This window comes from Thalassophryne amazonica, chromosome 21, assembly GCF_902500255.1.
Source record: "Thalassophryne amazonica chromosome 21, fThaAma1.1, whole genome shotgun sequence".
Classification (NCBI taxonomy): Eukaryota; Metazoa; Chordata; class Actinopteri; order Batrachoidiformes; family Batrachoididae; genus Thalassophryne; species Thalassophryne amazonica.
In genome coordinates, this window is record NC_047123.1 from 28,073,530 (window position 1) to 28,097,420 (window position 23,891).

A 23,891-nucleotide genomic window follows, 5' to 3' on the forward strand; every position below is an offset into this window, starting at 1 on the left:
TAAAGCCTACTGTAATGTTAATTTATTGTATCATAGTATAAAATTATTTGAGTTGGTTCAACAACTTCATTTATCACCATGATTGATGATTTATAAGTGACAGAGATTATTTGAAGTGGCACCAAATGTAAGCCTTGAGGAGTCTCTTTTAATCTGTTTTGAGGTGAATGTTCATTGGAAGATATTTTGCAATCTTAAGGAAGCCAAAACTGCTCCATGGAATCACAAATTGCAGATTTGGGTGAATTTCAACTCTCGCTTGGTGCTGCTTACCGCTTTCTGCTGGGAAGTGAGAACTGCTGGATTGAGAAGCTGATCTCCTTTTTCCGGATCACTGGAGATGTCGTCTTCTGACTCCTCCCAAGACGAGGAAAAGCCAGCCGAGGAGGCGGAGGAAGACGAAAGCTTCCTGAGGGAGCGGCTGGAGAATTTCGAACCAGGGATGGGGCTTGAATTTGGGCTCGGGGTGCATTGGAGTCCTTGGTCTGAGCTCAGGCCTTGAGGTTGGTTTTCCAAACCGTGGTCAGTTATAATGACTGAAGGGATGGAAGGAGGGTCAGAAGAAGTTTGCTCCGTAGTGTCCAACAAACACGGGGAGGTCTCACCGCTGGGAGTCTGAGGTACAGCGGGGTATTCTGGGTTGACCTCACATCTGGCACCTCTCTCCCTCTGGATTAGCATCTCATTGCACAACCAATCCTCTGTTGTCTGAGTTCTCATTTTTCCTCTGTTATCACTCCACCTTCCATCTCTCAGCATTTGTTCACGTTCCATCTCCCCACTGTCTTTTCCTCCCCCTTTCTCTACCAGTTGTCTTCTCTCTTCTTTGTCTCTGTCCATTGCAGCATCTGTCTCCAGCATCTCCAGGGAATCGTAAGCAACAACTGGTCCGTCTGAAAAAAGACTTCCTTCTAAATGGCAGCCATTCCTACCACTTGGTGCCTTGTTCTCCGTATTCCCACTATCAGCATTGTACTTCCCAGCATGCTTCCTTTCTCCTTCCTCTACTCCTTCCCCACTTGCTCTTCCATTATGGAGAATAGGAAACAGTTTCTCCTGAATTTCTGAGTGTTCCGTGTTTGGCTGGCTGGGAGGAAAAGGACTTTGGACTGTCAATCGTTTTGGAGATCGAGGACTACGCTGGAGCTCCAAATTCAGCACTTGGGCACGAATCCCTGAAATATGGCCTTCAAAAATGCCAACTTTCCCCCTGACCTGAAAGAAACAAAGCAAATTATGGTGTTAACACAACTTCTTTGGGTTTCGATTGTTTTATTATCTGATATAATGCATTTTTATGAGAAAAAACCAAGCCAACATGAGCAATGCTTAGACAGAGACAACAAAAATAATTCTATATAACAACAACAAAAAAAAGACTGGAAACATTGGGCTCTAGCATTAGTGTTTGCAAACTAAGCACAAACGCGCATTTTTACTGAATTAATAGGAAGTATTGCTCTCTTCATATCACAGATGACACAGAATAACATTATCTTTTTTAATATTATTGTTCCATATATAAAGCACACTGACAATATTATTCCATTAATTAGACTAACATTTAGCAACAGCAAGCAAAAGTAGGAACTTAAATATTGCCACTCATTAAAGTGCACACTACAAATTGAGGACTGCAACTATTACATTCTCAAAATTAGATGTTTTTAGATGTTGATTTAATCATGAAATGTGTCCACACATTAATGTGGTCTTATTGTGGACTTTTTCCTCATGTCAAGTGTTTTGAAAAGAGGTATTTTGCACTTGTAGTCCAAAATATTGCACAGCCATAAGGTCTCTTTTGTGCCTGTCCCTTTAAATGGAAAGGAGATGCTGGCTGCCACGCCCACTTCTCAGAAAAAAGAGGGAGATCAATCGAATGCTGAACTTTCAAGCTCCCTCCTACGGCCGGAGTGGGTGTGTCCCACAGGGCATGCAGAAGCCCAAATATGGATTTCCTTGACGTATGTTACAGAAGTGTAGAATGTGTTCTTTTAGCAATTAATTTAGATCAAAGCAGTTTAGTTTCCACATTCTTGGACACCGGATGAACCATAAAGGCAAAAAGTTGTTTGCATACTTTTTTCTTTCTTTCTTTTTTGTCTTGACTGACCAATCCAAGCAGAAAAACAACAGATGAGGCTAAAAAACAACCTCACTGGACAGATTTTAATCCTAATTGTTTACACAATCCAGCTCAAGTAAACAAAAGCCAAACGGACTCACCACTTAAGTGAATAGTTGTGAAAATCAACAGGAGGGGATTTTAAGGTTTTGAAATAACCCCAATCTTTCTCGAAAACGGTCGAGGATGAGGTTTTTCTTTTCCATATTTAACCTTCTCCAGGTAAAGTGCCTACGAGCATCAGTGTAAACTACAATCATCACCTGTAGCTGAGTCCAAACATTCCAAACAGCGTTACTCAGGCAAACACTTCGGGAAAGAGTAGAGAGCAAAGAGACAAAAAGTCTGGTGAAGACAGAAAAAGTCACTTGGAGAGACAAACGGACACACACCTCTACGTTCTGCAGCTCTTTGTGAATCTGCAGCAGCTGCGCTTGGCGTCTCCTCTCCTCTCGCCGCTCCCCACCTCCCGTCTCTCCTCCCCTCTCCTCTTCTCCTTCTCCGTCCCCTCTCTCCTCGCCACTGGGCGAGCTCAGTCTTCGGACCCGCTGGCCCACGTTGACTCCTAAGAGCTCTGGCCGTCGCGGGGAAGGGGACTGAGGGCGCGGGGCGGGGCTTGGGCAGAGCGAGGACGAGGGAGGGAAGACAAAAGTCGGAGTCAACTCCCCGTGGTGGGGACTTATCTGGGAGTGGACACACAAGGAGTGGGATCAGAGGAACTCCAAAAACTCAACATCATGGAAAGCAAGCAATTTATACCAAAATTTATTTTTCCTTCGTTTATATTTCCAGTCATCTGTCGCCAGTGAAGCAACAAATCCTCATTAAACCTCGAGGCCGTACTGTTGGCCAAACCATGGAAATGTTAATGTGTGCAGAAATGTTTTAACTGCCATCTTATAACTGCTTGCACACAAGATTCCTGAATGAATCCATGATAAGTGGAAATAGAACACAATGCTAACACACCCTCGGCCGTATGAGCATGTAAGCAATGAAAGATTGTGTAGAATGAATGTGACTCTTTGACCCCTTAACATAGGTCAAGGTTAGCCATCTTTGAACTTGTCCAAGGTCTGTGTCCCAAGAATGCTCCCTGTGAATTTGAAAACCCTGGCAGTAATAGAACTGGAGTTATGCTGAACACAGACAGACGGACGCAAAGTCCTGACAATACTCGATGGCCATATTTTGGCCTCGGGTAAAAATTAACTAAGTATAAATCTAACAGAATGTAACAATAACTGAATATAAAGTTAACTGAAAATAAAAGGAAATTAACATAAATATAACTGATGAGCTAACGGAAAAACAGACAAAAAAAAAACAGTAAATTTATGCAAAGCTAAAAAAAAAAAAAAGAAGAAAAAAAAAGAACAGATTCTAAAAGTAGCTGGATTCAAAGCCAGATGAATCTAAAACGAAATAAATATAACTGTATGGCAAATAAACATAAAACTAACTAAATATAAAGCCATAAAATAGCTAACCAAAAGTAAATAAATGCGAAGCAAACTGGAAAAACTATCTGATTCTAAAAAATGAAAGAAGATAACAGAATATAAATCTCGCCAAAAAATTGTGCTGATTCTAATATTAAGTTTATATAAATTAAACATCATATAAAATAAACAAAACATAAAGCTAACTGAGAAGCTGAATGACTCTGACAGAAAATAAGTATAAATCTAAAATTTGCGCTAATTAAAAACTGACTCTAAAAATGGTCAGTTTATTTTTTTGCATTAGTTTATCTAAAATTGTGGATTTTTAAAATGGGGGGGAGGGTCCCCCCCCCCGGTTCCTACACCCATAAAACAAACTGAAAATAAAGCTGACAAATTGTAAAACTAACTGACTGTAAAACTTAATAATCAATATATTTGTTTTGAAAGCATTACTGAGGAAAAATTAAGCACATTTAAAACTATATGGCCAATTACCATATTTTCTAGAGTATATATATATATATTTGTTTGGTATATAAGTCATACTGGAGTATAAGTCGCAGGGCACCCCAAACCTTTAAAAAAAAGTGACTTATACTCTGGTAAATATGGAACTTGAAGAGCGTTACCTTGGGGCTAATTGGGCAATACAGATCTCCTCCAAGTGACCTCCCACCCAATAACTGACAGTATGTGCTCCGATCTGGAACCGGTAGCACAGGTCGGCCAACCGGACTGGTTCTGGCTCTGGAGGCTGGACTCGTGGACTTTGTCTGGGTCTGAAACTGATTATTGCTGTGTTAAAAGGAGAGACAATACAAAATTTGTTGCTGATTTACATGAAAAGATCACGATCAAGTCGGCACAATTCAGCACTGCAAGTTATAAACGCAAATTTGAATAATATATTGCTTATTTAAGTGGTTTGTCATTTGCATGACTGCTTAGGAAAGGCTCGCAGAGGGGTTATGCGATGCTGTGAACACAATTTCAGTTTAAGTCATGCATCGTGGCCTGCAGGATGGCTTTGCTGATGCAAGATTTCCAATACAGCACTGTGCAAAAGTTTTAGGCATATTTTACACATGTAATGTGCTAAATGTCAAATATTTTTGGTTTGAACTAACAATTTTTTTACAATCATTTTATCAACTAGGGGAGGTGAAGGTGTTGGGCTTGAGACCAGAAAATCCTGGGTTCAAATCCCCGCCTGACTGGAAAATCACTAAGGGCCCTTGGGCAAGGTCTTTAATCCCCTATTGCTCCCGGTGTGTAGTGAGCGCCTTGTATGGCAGCACCCTGACATCGGGGTGTATGTGAGGCATTATTGTAAAGCACTTTGAGCGTCTGATGCAGATGGAAAAGTGCTATATATAAATGCAGTCCATTTAACTGCTTTTGTGTTGTCCTGTATGGGGCAGCACACTAAAAAGATATCAAATTGAGGTTTGTAATTGAAACGTTTCTTTAATGAAAATGAAAAATAAATCTTAAAATAAAATCTTGCTTTGAGGAGGATCAAACACTGTGTAATTTCAAAATGCAAGGGTGCCTAAATATTTTGCACAGCACTGCATATTATAAATCAGCAGCAACATACAGTGCAAATAGATTAACATGTATGAATTTGTGTGTAATAACAGAATAACAACACTGTATTAACAATAGACAACATGCAGTGCAAACAGATTAACATGTATGAATTTGTGTGTAATAACAGAGTAACAACACTGTATTAACAATAGTCAACATACAGTGCAAAAAGACTAACATGTATGAATTTGTGTGTAATAACAGAGTAACAACACTGCATTAACAATAGTCAGCATACAGTGCAAATAGATCAACATGCATGAATTCATGTGTAATAACAGAGTAACAACACTATTAACAATAGTCAACATACAGTGCAAATAGATCAACATGCATGAATTCACATGTAATAACAGAGTAACAACACTGTATTAACAATAGTCAATATACAGTGCAAAAAGACCAACATGTATGAATTTGTGTGTAATAACAGAGTAACAACACTGCATTAACAATAGTCAGCATACAGTGCAAATAGATCAACATGCATGAATTCATGTGTAATAACAGAATAACAACACTGTATTAACAATAGTAATTAAAATTGTGCAGGAATATCTGGAAAACACTAAAAAAAAACCTGTTCATGACTCCAGTGAGGCCACTGAGGTTCAGGGCAGAGGTTGCCATCCCCGCGGCCAAGCCAGCGGCTTTGTTTGCTGGGTAAACATCTGACAATCTCCCCGTGAAGATGCAGGGGGGACCGGATAACAGCTTTCAGAATTTCTTTTGCATTCAGCCAGCACAGCGACAAAATCTGCACTGGGAGCTACAAAAAAACAGAAAGAATCACTCATGAAATTTAATAAACTTAGAACATTCTGATTTTTCCATGCGATGCTGCTGGTAATTCAAAATAAAAGACTGAAGAAGATCATTGTTCCAGTAAGATATAAAATTCTGTAAATGAAAAAAAAAACCCATGGAAGTAGTGATTGTGGGACCGAAACAAACTTCACTCAATGAAAATAATTTGCATTTCCTCCCGTCAACTTTCCATAAAAGCTGAGATTTTTATGACGCTCATTTGACTCAGTCGGGTTTACGACACAGGACAACGTTTTCTTTAATTTTCTCACTTTCCATCTTCAATGCTGACTCAACATCAGCTTAATAGATGCGACATATCTGGATAATGAGATTAGAACATCTGCTATTGTAGAATAGCAGCCGATTACAGCTCTGTACCCCTTACAGGTTCATTCTGGAGCATTCTTCAGTCCGTGTTTGCCTCAGTATACCCACTGCCCTTTCCAGCCCCCCCTCCCTCCTACGTATTTCTCCACATCTCCAGCTTTCTTCACCCCCCCCATAGGCCTCCCCTGTTTTGTCTCTGAAAGAATGTTGCAGTGTTTTATTTTTAGACTGAAATCCGACTTCCCTGCTGTTTGAAGGAACAGTGCGTTAAAAGATCAAATAGGACGGTGAAGTCTGGCCAGGCTGAGCCGATGGTCAACGAACCAAACACAAATACGCAATGTTACTGTGTGATAAATTATTGGCTTAAATAACTTAACAAGCTCATTTCTCAGCCATGTACGTCCCAATCTAGCTAGCTAGCTCACTAGGAGTGTAGCTACAGTTCATACATCAGAGACCTTGGGGTGTCAAAAGCCAACCCCTCATCCGCGTCATGACACCTGGGTAATGGATCAAGCAGGGGATTGCCTGTTGGAGTGAAATACGGTGGGAACCTTGTGTGCCTTCATGGCTGCTATGGTAAGCCATGAAGGTCCAACAGGAACCCTGAACACCAGCGAAACAAGGTGGATGAGGTGATGGCTTTGTTGTGTGGGCCGCCAGAAGAGGATGTACTGCTGGCCCACCACCAAAGGGCGCCCTGCCTGAAGTGCGGGCTTCAGGCACGAGAGGGCGCTGCCGCCACGGACACAGCCGGGAGTGACAGCTGTCACTCATTAATTCCTGACAGCTGTCACACATTCTTCATCATCGCACTCCATAAAGACCAGACGTCATCTCCACCTCATCGCCGAGATATCATACTTCATTGGAGGTAATATCCTCAGCCGTTTGTGTCTTTTGCAATATATCTGTATATTGTGAGTGTTTGCAGGAGTACCGGTTCCTTTTTCTGTGGAGGCTGAGTGAGTGCAGGACGGCACTCTTTTCCCCTGAGGAATCACTGCGGTACTCTGCAACATATTGAGTGAGAGGTGGAGGTGGCATTCCCACCGCTGTTGTTACTGGGTGTACACACACCCACACTTGACTGTCTTTGTTCTTCGCCAGCAGTACCAGAACCGACAGTCGGGGACGGTGATCACCTGGGAATTCGGGACTTGGCGGCTCCAGTATTCACCAGGTTCTGTGGGGGCGGAAATCGTGTGGTTCCGGCTCTTCTCAGGACAGACGTCTTCTATCCTCGAGCCTGCCCACAAGTCACCTTTGTAATTTGACTGTAATTATATTCTGAGATTGTCTGTATGTTCGTTGTCCACGTTTCACAACATTAAATTGTTACCTTTTGGCTCATCTATTGACCGTTCATTTGCGCCCCCTGTTGTGGGTCCGTGTCACTACACTTTCACAACAGGCTTGTCACTCAACAGTTGTGAAGGTAGATGAAGGCTCCAGCAGATTCACAAACCCCAATCGTGTGGGATTTCCAAGCCAACGTACCAGGCTATGGATCTGCCAAGAACCATCATTGTCAAACAACATTCCCACGTTGAACAAACCCACGCACAGGCATCTGATTGACCCAAAATATAATCCCGTCTGGGCATCCACCAAGAGACCACCTTCCTCTCCACCGAGGGATTGCCATGCCTTCAGAGACCACATGTTCTGTTTTAAATGAGTTCAAGCATCAGAAAGACCTTGGGTCTGCTACAAATTTGGTATCATCTTGGGGAACCAATAGTAATAGTCACTGTTGTTTTTGCATCCTTGTAGACAAGTGTTTCCCAAACCTAGTCCTCAGGGACCCCAAGCCTGCACATTTTCTGCCTTCCATGTTCTACCGACAGCTGACTATCTCAGTTAGGTTTCTGCTAGCTCTTGATTGGCTGAGCACCTGAATGAGCTAAAGGACTTTTGAGGGAAATACCCAGGTTAGAGGCCCATGAGGAACAGGATTGGGAAGCAATGCCCTAGACATTGTGTATAGGTTTGCTATAGCTAGATTGGTGTTAATTAAAGTTTTACAATTCTTTAATCATGTTGAAAAGTATATCACATTATTTGTCTGATCATAAGAATTCCTTCAAGGTAGTCTGTGCAATCTATAACTGAACATTATTGAGTTATGGGGTAAAAACAGCAACAATGGCAACGAACGTTGATTTTGGTTTTGCGCAGTGGTCAAAAATGATAGTTGCACCTTTTTTTTAGTAAAAAGTGGCCAAATTGGTTGAGTTAACAGGATTTCAAAAATGGTTTGCACCACCTCTTACCCTTAGTTATTATTGCAATACGCAGCAATCACCATCCTGTCACCAGAATAACACAGTGATATTTGGACAATACAATGCCATTTCACTTCTCATAAAGGAAAAGGAATGTAATTAGAGGGAGTGATTCCCTGATGAGATGTGAAGCAGACTGCAGAGGATTTATCGCTGATGTGGTCACGCACGCTGGGGGAGGCAGCTACCAACCTTCATGACTGTGCAGTAGCGTGAGGACAAATCAAGGGGAATGAAGTGACGTCTTGAAATGAACTTCAACAACGCGGAACGAGGCAGAATGAAAAAGATGTGCAAATGCTTTAAGACTGCATCATTTAAAGTATTTTTTTTAATGCAAAATTCAAGGTCACACAGTGACTTTGCCACTTGGCGGTGCAAACTGGAACACTCGAGGCACTAATATACAGAAATAAATGGTGTCCTTTATACATCAGAGAAGAAAAAGGCAGCACAAAAGTTGAAATGTCAAATTTAATGAGAAGAATGTGAAAAATGTGTGCACTTTTCTTCACTTTTTTTTTTGAATGAAATAGCTCAGCAGTGCTGTTTTGTATGTGCAACCCCGGCATAAGTACAACTTCATTGCCTTCATTATCGCTCCCAGTAATCGCTTGTGTTACTGAACAAATACTTCCAAAGAAAAAAAAAAAAAGGTTGTGTTGTGGTGTTGTTCAAGCGCACTAGAATTCCTGTCATGTGCTCACCCGCCAGAAACGGTCTTGGGATGTGTTTTTACTCCAGATAATTTAAGACGGCGGGTTGTGAACTGTGGGGTGGACATGGGATTTCCTTGTTGGCGAATGACGCAGTTTGAGAGACGCAGGAAACAAACTGAACGTTTGGTCTGTGTTGAGGCTGCACACCCCCCCCCCCCCCCCCCCAACTACCCTTTTTCCCCCCTTTTTTGTGCAAAAATCCAACAATATCTTGGGGAGGAAACACACACACACACATGCACAAAGGCTTGCAAGAGATGAAGAGGAAGAGGACGGGAGGCCGTGCAGGACGGGAGCAGAAGGAGGCCAGACAGAGGGGAAAAAAACAGAAAAAAAAAAGAGCTGGGAATAAATGGGCTATTTTCATTTACATGTCTATTCTAACTCTTTCATGCAGAAGAAGCAGATTTAGACTCTGAAACATCTCATTTGCAGTAATGAAGCAGCACTGGGCACCGCGTACCATTTTCACACTTGGTACTGAACATTTTTTTGTTTGTTTTGTCTGCACCAAAGGACACGTCTGGATTCTTTTGAGTCTTGTTCTTTCTTTCACATCAAGGACTGACTGATCTCAGTCATAATTAAGGTCTGAGTATGAGGCTGCCACAGCCAAAAGTGCTGAAACATTTTCTATTTTTGTACTTTAAATTACTTTTTTTTTCCCAGTGCAACTCCCCAGTTTTCAACCAGTCAATACTGTGCAGAAAGATTAAAGGTGCCGCCCCTTTCAATTCTCCACCAAAATGACAAAATTCACTTCATTGTGAAATCAGTTCATTTTAAAGTTCCTGTAATATACTGCAAAATTGTGGAATAGTTCACCCAAATTAATTATTTTATTATTATTATTATTGTTTTTGTTCAAATAAGAAATAAATATTCTTGAGAATATTTTCATTATTTTTGCAGCATCGTGGCGATTTCACTGATTATCCATGAATGTACTGCACTTGTTTCTCACATTTAAACACTGGTTTATTCTATAAAATGTCTTGCATACCAACACGATGACATCAGCATATAAGAGTGTGTGTGTGTGTGTGTGCGTGTGTGAACATGAGGCATCATTGCTGATCTGCATCAGAAGGAAAAATGCCATAGAATCATATCAAAATCTCAAGGAAATACAAGGCATACCTCCACCAAGGTCAAAGACATCTCTGTAACCACAGAAATGAAGGGGAGGCACTGCAAAGATATTACGGGTGTAAGAATTAACCAGTAAGAAACAAAAATCAACTTTAAAACAGGAAGTTATGCTCTAGTATTTACGCTAGGCTACTTATGCGGGAACTTCCCATTAGTCCTAGGGCCCACTAGTCCTAGTCCTAGTACTGAGGAGATCATGTTGAAGTTGTTTTTACATTTAGGGTAGACTATATGTTGCACAAAAGTAGGTTAAGTAATGTTACAAAAGTGTGACAATTAAAAAAAACACTTAATTATGGTGAATGGCCATTATTTGTTGATTTTCAATTCAACAGATTTATAGACAACAGTACAATTAAAGGTGTATGTCAACAGAATCATACGTTTTATGCATGTTTTATGCAGCATATTTTTCATCAAATCATATAAATATGTTAGGACTAGTGGACCCTCCCCACCTGCGCGAGGCTCTTCTGGGCTTCTTCTATTGTACTTTTTTTTTTTGCTACTGCATGTAGTGCTGCCCCCAGTGGTGAAGAACTGAAGAAAGCCCCTGGTTTTTCATGAAATATATATTTGAAGGTAAGCAATACCACTTTTTTTTTCTCCTTTTTTTCAATTTATAGGAAATGCAAGTCTACATCAGACAAAGAATAGTATCAAATTACATCGTATTACACTGGTGAATCACTCTATAAAAAGTAGCATTTATGAATTTTATTGTATATATGCATTGTACTGTTTTATCAAGGGGAGATGTGCATGCCTAAAAGATTTTAATTACAATAATTCTGCATCTAAATTAAAATTTGGAGCTCAAGTTTGCTCTTTGTTGTAGAGCAAAATGCTCTAAATCTGGTGTATAATTTTATTTGCCATTCAAATGAATGCAAAAATCATGACTGCTGGGCTGCTCTTCATCAATGTAAACCTCATTACACGGTGTTGACTTTCTCTCAGGATCCCTGGATGATGCGATCAATAAGCCAAATCAACACTTCGTGCAGAGCACGCATAACAAGACAAAAGGTCACCCCCCCAGAGGCCATTTGCAGTAGGTTTTGTGGCCAAGCCTCTCAGCAGAAGAAGACATATAAAGTTTACTTTCCAGGTCTACAAACAGCCATTTACTGACCGCCGATCTAATAGTTTGAGGATGTGTTTTTACACTTCTATCCAAAAGTCATCTTCATACAAATGTGGAATTTACTGATTTCCAGGGCTGAACTCAAGAGGTTTAGTCCATATTTCTTATCATTAAGGGTGCTGGTGAACATCTCTCCATTCCTTCACACAATTTGCTGAATTGTTATTACATTTCTTTATTATATCACTTTACTGAGCACATTCAAAGTGTATGACTTTTGGGTGTTTTTTTAAGATCTAAGTTACAAACAGAATTTTTTTTTGGCATCACTATAATTTTATTTATCAGCTTTTAAATAGGGGGAATTCAAATTTGCATTTTCTGGGAAAAAAAATAATAAGCAGTTCCCCTGAAGTGAAAAAAAATCAAACAAACAAACAGCCTTGAACTACGTTTGGTAGCGACTGATACACTCTATGATGGCGACCATAGATCACATGGGGAGCTTCCCCCAACTTGCACAAGGGATGCTGGGAAGCACAAGGTGACAGCCAATCAGAGTAGGAATGCACGGTAACGTCAAATGGAGGCTGGCTCAAAAAAATTAATCCAACATGGCGGAAAACGCCTCGAAATTGCTTATTTCTGCATAAATCTAATATGTTTCTCATATATTTTGTCAGGTAAATATGTTCTCTACATTAAAATGAGATGAAATTTTGCAACACGCATACCCGAAGTTACTACGTCAATCAAGAATTTAAAAAATAAAAAAGTAAGACCCTTCGGCTGCTCCCTTGTTTGCACTCAGGGTCGCCACAGCAAATCCATGGTGGATCTGCATGTTGAATTGGCATAGGTTTTACGCCGGATGCCGTTCCTGACGCAACTCCACATTACATGGAGAAAAACAGTTTAAAAAATAAACCCATATTATATAGCTCTGATTTCAGTACAAAACATTTTTGTCAGTTTCATGAAATTCGTGAAAAATCCTGGTGTATTTCAATTTTAGTTTGTGAACATTATTGACTACATTGCAATTTTATTACACGAGTGTGCTGTGAGTGAAAAGTCACTCGTCAATGACTGGGTCAGTTTTCATTGGATTGAGGAGTTAGTTGTCCATCTTGACATGGCTATTCCACCTCTGCTACGATCGCCCACATTCCCCCCCCCAAAAAAGTACAAAAACAGGATAAACAGCTTAATTCAGCTTGCCTCCTAATAGGCTAGCTTATAAAGAGTAGACCTGGCAACTCGCTCAAAAATGAAGGAAAGGAGCTGTGCCCTCGGCCAAACATAACCGATCAACAAATGCTGCTTCGGCTTCAAATTTTTACTCCAATGGAACACGATCAAACAAGTTTCAAACTGTAGTCACCCCATTTAAAGACGTCTGAACATGATCAAAACCATTAAGACCGCGAATTCCAGGACATTACTACGTACTATCAATGATTTCGAGAATCGGGGTGAAATGTTTTGAGCAGTTCCAAAAATTGGATCCCGATTTAATATCTGGTGCCGACATCGGCGATAACAACTACGTTGTTCAAGACTGACAAAAGACGTATCAAGAAGTTAGTAAGATGCCTCAAAACATGGTCCCATTTGCTATTCAGGATTAAACGGGGAAGGGATAGACTGAAAATAATATTAATCACACTATCCACATTGTAAATCATGGCTCCTCTCTTTCCAGTTATTCTTGAATTGTCAATAAAGTTGGCTTAAAAAAAAAATTTCAGAGTTGGGAACTGTTCACTACGGAGCCTGCCTAGAGACATGGTGGTTCTTTTTTTTTTTTTTGGGCCCAGATTATTGTGTTCTCTCGCAATACTTCTGCGCTCACAGACAAAGCCTCCAGTATATTATTGTCTGTGAGCCACAGGTTAAAGTAAAACTTAATCAAGTTCTGGTTATCCATGATGTGCAATCCATCCAAACGATTCAACGATCCTGTGTGTCGCCAGGCTGGAAATATGGACTCAAAAGTTATTGCGAGGGAACGCAATAATATTGCGAGGGAACGCAAAAGGTATTGTGAGGGAACACAAAATTTGCTAGGGAATGTGATAATATTGTGAATTAATGCAAAAGTATTGCGAGAAAACGCAAAATTTGCAAGGGAATGCAATAATATTGCAAGGGAACGCAAAAGTATAGCGAGGGAATGCAAAAGGTATTGCTTGGGAACGCAATAATATTGCAAGGGAACGCAAAAGTATTGCAAGGGAATGCAATAATATTGTGAGGAAATGCAAAAGCATTGCGAGGGAAAGCAAACGTCTTGCGAGGGAACGCAATAATATTGTGAGGGAATGCAAAAGTATTCCAAGGTAACACAAAATTTGCTAGGGAATACGATAATATTGTGAAGGAACACAAAAGTATTGCGAGTGAATGCAATAATATTGTGAGGGAATGCAAAAGTATTGCGAGGGAACGCAAAATTTGCAAGGGAATGCGATAATATTGCAAGAGAACGCAAAAGTATAGCGAGGGAACGCAAAAGGTATTGCGAGGGAACGCAATAATATTGCAAGGGAACGCAAAAGGGATTGCAAGGGAATGCAATAATACGAGGTCTGTGATGAAAAAAGCGGTCCTTTTTATTTTTTTCAAAAAATAAATGGATTTGATTCATATGTTTTTACATCAGACAAGCTTGAACCCTCGTGCGCATGCGTGAGTTTTTTCCACACATGTTGGTGACGTCATTCGCCTGTGGGCAGGCCTTGAGTGAGGAGTGCTCCACCCCGCCCATTGGAATCTCTTTGTCTGAATAGCTGCTGCGGAACGCGCGCGTTGCTTTATCAACATTTTTTCTGGACCTGTGAGGAATATCTGAGTGGACACTATTCGAGAAATTAAGCTGGTTTTCGGTGAAAAGTTTAACGGCTGATGAGAGATTATGGGGTGTTTCTGTCGCTGTAAGGACTTCCCACGGAGCGGGACGTCGCGCAGCGCTTCCAGGCGCTGTCATCGGCCTGTTTCGACCTGAAAACATTCTAATTTAAGGCTCTGTTGACCCAGGACGTCGTGAGAGAACAGAGAAGATTCAGAAGAGGCCGGCATGAGGACTTTATGCGGACATTTCACTGTTTAAGGACATTTTTTAATGAAAGACGTGCGCGCAAATTCGCTGAGTCGTTTCCGTGACGACTCGGCGAATCTGTGTGCACCACGACAGGAAAAACACCTCCATGTTGAAAACCATTTGTAAAATTCAGGCGGCTTTTGATGGCTTTCAACAAGTGAGTAACTGAGAAATTGTTTAACAGCTTGGGCATGTTCCAACTTGTCCGTTAAGGTTTACAACAGAGGTGTTTTTCCTGTCGCGACCCCCCGCGGTCGGGTCCGGCCCGACATGCGACTCTGCCCGCACGTTCTTTCATTACAAAATGTCCGTTAACAATGGAATGTCCGAATAAACTCCTCATGCCGACTTCTTCTGAAAGTTCTCTGACGACTTACTGGGTCAACAGAGCCTGAAATGTGGACGTTTTCAACTTGAAACGGCGAGACACTGCCGCCTCGAAGCGCAGATCGCCGTCAGGCGCCGTGGGCCGTCCTTACAGCAACACTACCAGACCAAAATCTCTCATCAGCTGTTAAAATTTTTACCGAAAACCAGCTGAATTTATCGAATGGTGTCCACTCAGTTGTGCCTTACAGTTTTTGAAAAATTTTTTATCAAACAAAGCAGCAGTCTCTGAGCCATTCCTAAACAATGAAAAAATCGACGAGAGGGTGGGCGACTCCTCACTCAAAGACTGCCCACAGGTGAATGATGTAACCGACAGGCGTGAAAAAAGTCTTGCATGCCCACGAGGGTTCAAGCATGTCTGATGTAATCACATGTGATTCAAATCCATATGGTTTTTGAAAAAAATAATAAGTTCGGATACTTTTATCACAGACCTCGTATTGTGAGGAAACGCAAAAGCATTGTGAGGGAAAGCAAAAGGTATTGCGAGGGATCGCAAAAGTATTGCGAGGGAACGCAATAATATTGCAAGGGAACGCAAAAGTATTGCAAGGGAACGCAATAATATTGCAAGGCAACGCAAAAGTATTGCAAGGCAACGCAAAAGTATTGCGAGGGAACGCAATAATATTGCAAGGGAACGCAAAAGTATTGCAAGGGAACGCAATAATATTGCAAGGCAACGCAAAAGTATTGCAAGGCAATGCAAAAGTATTGCGAGGGAACGCAATAATATTGCAAGGGAACGCAATAATATTGCAAGGCAACGCAAAAGTATTGCAAGGCAACGCAAAAGTATTGCGAGGGAACGCAATAATATTGCAAGGCAACGCAAAAGTATTGCAAGGGAACGCAATAATATTGCAAGGGAACGCAAAAGGTATTGCGAGGGAACGCAGTATTCTGGGACAAAAAAAATTAACCACTATATCCCTCGACGGGCTCCGTAGTTCGCCCTCTGGCGCACGCGCTCTGCAGAGTGCTCGTCTAGTTCGAACCGACCGGCATTTAAAGGCGGTGACAAACCAGATAACTTCACTTAAGCGGTATTATAATTTTTTTTTTTTTTTTTTTTTTTAGGGAAAGGCTTTTGAAAGTTTGCTCGTTATTACAGTGTAATAACTGACTTATGAGGCACTTTTAAACCGGCGGCGGGATTCCGCTCGACTCTGTGACACACGAACAGAAAAACGCAGCCAGCAGGTAATAAATAAAGAACTACTTACTGTCGCCTCTCCTGTTTTCTGCTTTTGGGTCCTTCGACGATGCGGTTTCTTCTTCTTCTTTCTTCACCTTTTTTTTTTTTTTTTTTTTTCTTTCTGTCACCAAAAATCCTCCTCCTGCTGCTCCTCCGCCACCGGAGAGGAGAAGAACTTCAAAATGTCTTTTTCCTCCGCCTGCATGTTTCTTCTGGTCACTCCGGGGGCTCTTAAAGGCGTTTATAACTAACTGTAGTTTTTGGTTGTTCTTTTTTTTTTTTTGGAGTTTTCTTTAAAAGTGGAGTCTGGCCGTTGGTGTTTTGCGCGTCAGTCTGTTTGTAGTAAAGCGCAGTTTGCGTCTGAATGTGCGCCAGAAGGCGGAAGCGACAAAGAACACCCCCCCCCCCCCTCTCCCTCTCTCTCTCTCTCTCTCTCTCTCTCTCTCTCTCTCTCTCTCTCTCTCTCTCTCTCTCTCTTTCGCAGGGGAAAGCCTTTCATGCGTGCGCGCGCTTCGGAGGAGGAACACACACACACACACGAGTGGGGGGAGGGGGGGGGGAACAGTCATTTTGACCTTTGACCCCAATGAACTTAACTTTTAATATTCCAGACAAACCCTTTGAGATCAATTCTGTGTTTGACACTCATCCATTTGTCAAATTTGCAGGAAATCAGCTAAAGGATTTGGGAGGATCGTGGTCTGATCATCCAAAATGTTGGCTTGTAGCCCCAGTGACCTTGACCTTTGCCACCCCCTTTGAAGGACAATTCTGCAGTGAGCCTGCATGTATACTGAATCTGGAAAGTATTCACAGTGCTCCACTTTTTCCCACATTTTATGTTATAGTCTTAATCCAAATGGATTAAATTCACTCACCCTCCAAAAAAATTCTACTCACAACACCCCATAATGACAATATTAAAAAAGGTGTTTTTTTTTATTATTTGTGCCCCTCTGGCTACTCTACCATACAGGCCTGATTGGTGGATTGCTGCAGACATGGTTGACCTTCTGGAAGGTTCTCTTTCCACAGAGGAATGCTGGAGCTCTGACAGAGTGACCATCGGTTTCTTCTCCGTGACTAAGGCCCTTCTCCCCTGATCGCTCAGTTGAGCTCTGTTTTGAGCTTCATGGCAAAGGCTGTGAGTACATGTGATTTGTTAAGGTTTTTTTTTTATTTTATTTTAATGACTTTGCAAAAAAAACAAAACAAAAAAAAACATTTTTTCACATTGTCATTATAGGGTATTGTGTGGAGAATTTTGAGGGAAAAAAAATTATTTCATCCATTTTGGCTGTAACATAACAAAATGTGGAAAAGTGAAACACTGTGAATACTTTCCAGATGCACTGTAAATTCTAGGCTTGGTGGAAAAATGGCCCAAGACCTTGACATGTTCAGTAATTTACGACATAGTGTCACTCGTGTCTGCATTTGCATTCAACGCTAATGACATACAGTATATAATATACATAATATGTTCTTAATGAACATTAATTTACTATTATATCAACAAAACATCAACAGGTTACCCAATAAATGCCATTCTTCCTTCTTCCGAGATTATTAAGTCATTAAAATGATTAATTGAGCCAACATGATTTGAACATTATTAATTTTATTTAAAATATTTTGTTGGATGAACTAATCTTATCTATGAATAACCTATTCAACAAACATACCATTAAGACTAATAATAATAATAATAATGGAAATCAGACATATTCATGTCTGTAGTCATTAAAAAATTAATTGAGTCAAAAATACATCAAAAATGATAAAATTTTGTGAACAATTTGTTTTAATTCATTAATGCCAAATATTTTGGGAGAACAGCTTCAACATGGAAACTGAACAGTTTAAAAATACTTCACAAATGATAATATAAACATTTAATTACATTTAAATAGCCCTGTAACATTGTCCAAAGCATATGGCATTTATATTCATTGTTGCCTTTTGGGATCAGCTTCCTCTTTGAGGTGGACCTCACACCCCCATGTGATCTTACATGAGGTATGTCATGGGATTTTCATCATGTGCATCCACAGCAAGAGCAGGATCTCACCACCATTAACTCACACTATTCAGGACAGAAGTAAAATACAGTTTTCTTTCATTCCATATGACATAAACAAACAAGCATATAATATATATATATATATATATATATTTTTTTTTTTTTTTTTTTTTTTTTTTACTGATCTGGTGTATTGAAGTTGCTCAAAGTGTAATCAGTTTAACCTCATTATGTGCTCTTTTAATATGGAGATTTATAAGTTGAGAGCATTTATTGTTTTTGAGTTATTATCATGTTAACAAACTGGGGGATGTGATGACCCTTATTTTGATTACTGAACGTTAATTCAGATTTTACGCCCTGATTGATGACCTTTGATCGTGATCGTTGATCTTTAAACCTGAGGTTATGATTTCATTGCATTCCTATTTGTCTAGGTTTGATCCTGTAATCTGTTGATGTGACCTTTCATCATGACCTTTGACTGCGGTTGCTGAACAAAACTGCAATCCTGATCTCAGGATCATAAGGCTCAAGGTCAAAGATCAATGGTAAGATCTACCCGTTGAGCCTTTTCACTTTCAACATTTTATAGGGCACATGCTTAGGCTTTTCCAAAAACCAAGGGGCACATAGAACCTGCAGAAACAAAGTGATAATTTTTTTAAAAAGTGTAATTATAAACATATTCAAACTGTAAAAAATAATCTATAAGGGGTTTTACCCAAGTGTTCTGTAAGTATCAGTGGTATACTTTGACTCACTGTCTTGAAACACCCATTTTAAATAAATAAATAAATAAAAATGTCTCCTCAGCTCCAAAAATGAGAAAATTCTTGAATGTACTTGTATGTTATAACATGCGCGACTTCAGGCATACATAATATATGATACATAACATCAAAAAGGTTTACACACCTTGACACCTTCCTATCAAGCTGGCACTCTAAATATTATTTAGAGTAGTTGTAGCATGCAACGCTGTGGTAATTCTGTCCTGTTTTAGGAACTGAGCAGGCTGTGGTGGCACTGAGGGTAGACACGGAAACATTAAGTAAAAGAATATGAGTAGTTGACACACCATTCATGGTCTAGTGACACTCAGGTCCCCTTACAGAAGAAGTAAACGCCAAACTTGCACCATGTTCTACCACGTCGTAATACCAATGAGAATAGGTACATTTGCAGAGATCTGTGATGTGAGGACACACTATTTCAGGCAAGTAGAGCTGCTGGATAAGGCATTTGCAAGGGTCATTCTCAATGGAATTCAGTGCCAGCTGCTTGCTGCTCATCTATTACAGCAATCCAGGTTCATGCTCAAGAAGTCCTATCGTAACTCTGCATGTACTATTGAAGAGAAGCACGAATTGCGGCAGTGGTTGCTCAAGGCCGATGTAGATTTTTGCAAACTGTTTGATTTTTATAGCATTGTAAGGGAATGTCAGGTACGACACTATGGTCATGCAGCTTGCTTCCATGGGGATGACCTAGCTTGCAGATGCCAATGTGCTGAGATCCCCTGTTGCTGGAAAAGGCCAAAGGGATACATACACCTGGTAGCAGCAGACAGGTGGCTAATTTTGTAAGGTGGGGATGACCTGGGTCGTGGTTGCCAATCCAGAACTAGGGTGATTCCGCAGTTTGGTGGATGTAGCAACATTTGGCACCTGGACCAGACCTGACCGCTCCTATGTTAGTGTTCCTGATCTTTAAAATATCAACATTATAAACATTAATAAGTGCAAATTCATAATTTGCACTCATCTATTGTGATGTTTTACATTTGGAAACATATCTACAGATTACAGTTAAAAATTAAAAACACTAGAGTTCTAGGGCAATAACAAGCATAGGGCTAACATGACAGCAGTAGCTCAAGTGATTAGCCTGTGTACACTGTTAATTCAGAAGGAGAAATTAAGTAATTTGAGAGCACAAATTATGAATTCAGGCATATTGAAAGGAAAGCTAAATTATAAAAAACTCATCTTACTAAATTAATGTGAAGCTAGCTGTACATAAAGCTATGGGAAAAGCTATTAAGCTAGCTAAATATAAGCTAACTGAACACAAGTAAACACACAACTAATTTAAGATACCAAATGGCACTGGCATAAACCAAAGTAAATGAGGACATTTGAGAAGCAATAACCAAAGAATGTTTGGCATTTGTCCTTTATAAATAATTTATTGTGGAAATGCTGTTTTGTACATTTTTATTGTACTTAACATTTTATAAAAACTGTTTTAATTTTGTTTTATTACCTTAACAATTTTGTAAATTTTTCTCCTTAAAGTGCTATATAAATAAATTCATTATTATTATTTTTTTTATTTCTTGTTGTTGTTTTTACAGAAATAAAATAGTTAGCTACTCATGCTTAGCTACTGTCAGTCTTTCAGTGAAATATGTCTCCAGGCCTTTAGATGGAGAATTAATTTTACTGCTAAATTCAAATCAGCACTATGCTTCCCATTTAGTACTTTATTCTGACATTCAAACGCTGTGTAAAAATGATGCATTCCTGCTTATGAAATGAATGAACAAAGAAATTACATACAGCCTAATTACCCCTCTGTTCATTTCAAATGTGATTATACTGCACTTCTATAATAGAAGTACTAATCAAGACTTGCATCCTCCCTGGAGGTACTGCAACAATATACTCTAAAATTTCTGGGGAAAGCCCTGTGACTTCTTTTATATATGTATATAACTATATATAACTATATATATATATATATATATATATATATATATATATATATATATATATATATATATATATATATATATATATATAGTTTTATATAGTTTTATATATATTTGGACTTGTTCAATTACTTCTGGACATGATTGTACGTTTTTCCAGGCTGCTTTTAGCCAGGATATCATACTGACCAATGACGTAGTTGTTGGTCGGAAAGAGCATTTTCAAAACAATGGATCAACTCTTTCCTCTAAATGAATCCTTGAGGGTGACATTCTTTCCGCTGTGCTCACTCCAGACAGGAAAACACTCACGTCAAGTTTGTCACAGATAAGTGGTAACAAAGCACGTTTTAAAATTTGCTTTTCCACAAGGCGGCATGAAAATATAAAAGTGCTAAAACAGAATTTCTTAATGTGGAATTATCCTTCAAGCAAAACAAGCACTTTGTAAAATTCTATAAACGTGTTAATCAAAGCTCAGTAGTGACATATTCCAACGTTAACAGTATCACAATTAATATTATCAATGTGGAGGGTTAAATAATTACATTTTAACTCCAACGAAATTAATAGGAAATTTCATTTGTCAGGGTTTCGACATATTATCAGCCACAGTATTTACCATCAATTTGCACAATTTACACAAGGAAAGCAAAAAAAAAAAGTCTTGCAATTTTTTTTTTATTTTTCAGAATTTAGAGTGAAACGAAATTATTTTTAAAAAATAGGAACAAAATAGATTCACGTAATAACATTAATAATAATCCAGTAATAATAGTCATCTGAAACAGGACTTTATAAAAACATTTATTTTAAAATAAAAAAGCAGCTTTTTTCACAACACACAAAAAGTTGAAGGTTTTGCTTTTTCTTAATTTAATTTACCCTCAGCATAATAAAACAAGACCTTATGCTTCTTCTTGTTGTTATTGCTACTACTGCTATCATGTTTGTTAATTTGATAATTTTCTCATGCTTTGGGGATGAGTGTCATATTGCAAAGACGCCCTCTAGTGGTCTCCCCATATATCATGCAATATATTTTGGCAATGCTGAGAAATAAAGTCTAATCAGAAAATCCTTATAATTGTTATACAAAACCCAGATACAAAACCCAGTAAGTCCTTTTTTTTTCAAATGGAGAAAAATGCAGTTGAAAATGGAGATTTAAAGGAAACCCTATGCGGAAATGCACAGACTTTCATCAATAACTTGAAAACAGTATGTTCAAATTCTTTCATATTTTGCACACTGATGGTCCCCTTGACAGCCAAGTACATGTTGGCGTCAACTAAAAATTTATGGGTTTGGAGATACTGGGTTTTACATCTGAACTCTTCAAATACCAATATAGCTTTCGAAAACAAAATGATGACATTAAATATTACAGCAATCACAAGTCAACATTACTGCATATAATACACAATCCAGTCAGAAATGTCTAATTTAATACCATTTTATGAGTAACAGTCAGAACATCAAAATTGACTACTAAATTGACTACTAATTTAGTGCAAACCTGTCGCTTATAGAGGAGTCAGGTTCCAAAACATAACAGTAATACCAGTGCGTATATATAGTTGTTTGTGACATTTATTTATTTAACAACTTTATCTCCACCAAGAAGATGTATTTTCATTTGATGCATTTTTCATTTGATGTTTAACCAACGCCAATGAAATATAATGAACAGGTGAATTTGGATATTTTGAGCAGTTTTCTGTATTTTTGCCCCCCAGTACTATCAAAACTTGTGCACGTATCTGGATTAAAAAACATCAGAGTGAACCTCTAATTTTGGGTTATCTGTTAACATACGAAAAGACAACATAAAATAAAAATAGAAAGGACAATGATTAAATGCAGTGGACAAAATTGTTGTATGCATCCCTGTGTGTACAAAGACTATAAAGATGATGATCATGATGATCATGATTCTTCTTCTTCTTCCTCTTCTTCTCCTTCTGTACAGTAACAAATATGACCAAAAGCTCTGATCTGATATTTTCCCCGTCTTTATGAGTGGCTCGAAAGAAAATCAAACAAAACGACAAAACATTTGTGTTTCAACCAATATCAAATGCAGTATTTTATTTTATTTTTACATTTCATTCAAAGAAACAAATCAATTATCAAATTCTAAACCACATTTTGAAATAAAAAGAAAAACAAACAAAAAACATTTTGTTTGAACTACTGGAACATGTACATAAAATAACACAAAGACACATTTAAATGACTAAAAAACAATGGAATATGGCACATATTTATACACAAGAGAACCTTCTAAAGGGTTACAAAAGTGATGTTTTAATTATTGATATTTTTCATACATATTGCATAGTTAGACGTTTTTCATTATTTGTTTTTACACACAATAATGTTATGTTGTGTGCGTGTGTGTGTGTGTCATTTTTACGACTGAAAAGCAAAGAAAATATTTGCAGGTGTGATACTGTAAAGTTGACATTCGTCACACACATGCATGAAATAGACACACACACACACACCGCTGAGTGTATGTGTGTGCATGTTGGATTTCCTTGTTAAAGTGTACTTAATAACAGACACACCTATGAGTGTTATATCCTGTACACACACACACACACATCTGAAACTTCAATAAACTAGAGCAGTCCTGTTAGAAATGGCTTTTCATAAGCTAAAATATAATACAAAATATAGATCAAAAGGGCTTTTCAATGTTAAAATCAAATATCCACTGAATCCACAATAACGGATCAGATGCAGATCAAACGTTGTCTATTCACTGAGAGTAGCAGTCTGCACGTCATTGTCACAAATGAGAGTGATTGAGGCACTTTTGATTGAGATATAATGCAAAATGTATATCAAATGGGCTTTCAATATTAAATTCAAATGTCCACAAAATCCACAATCTGGAT

At 38.9% G+C, this 23,891-nt stretch overlaps 1 protein-coding gene across 1 annotated transcript in view; it reads right to left on the minus strand.

Annotated features, from left to right (window-relative positions):
* Positions 1-16,676, minus strand: part of itpkb (inositol-trisphosphate 3-kinase B) — a 39,852-nt gene extending 23,176 nt beyond the window's left edge. The window contains exons 1-5 of the mRNA XM_034162062.1: positions 16,275-16,676; positions 5,750-5,938; positions 4,206-4,371; positions 2,521-2,811; positions 274-1,215 (exon numbers count right to left, since the gene is read on the minus strand). Of these exons, the coding sequence (XP_034017953.1) occupies positions 274-1,215; positions 2,521-2,811; positions 4,206-4,371; positions 5,750-5,799 (1,449 nt within the window). The 5' untranslated portion in view covers positions 5,800-5,938; positions 16,275-16,676. The remainder of the gene's footprint in view (positions 1-273; positions 1,216-2,520; positions 2,812-4,205; positions 4,372-5,749; positions 5,939-16,274) is intronic.
* Positions 16,677-23,891: the final 7,215 nt, after the last annotated feature.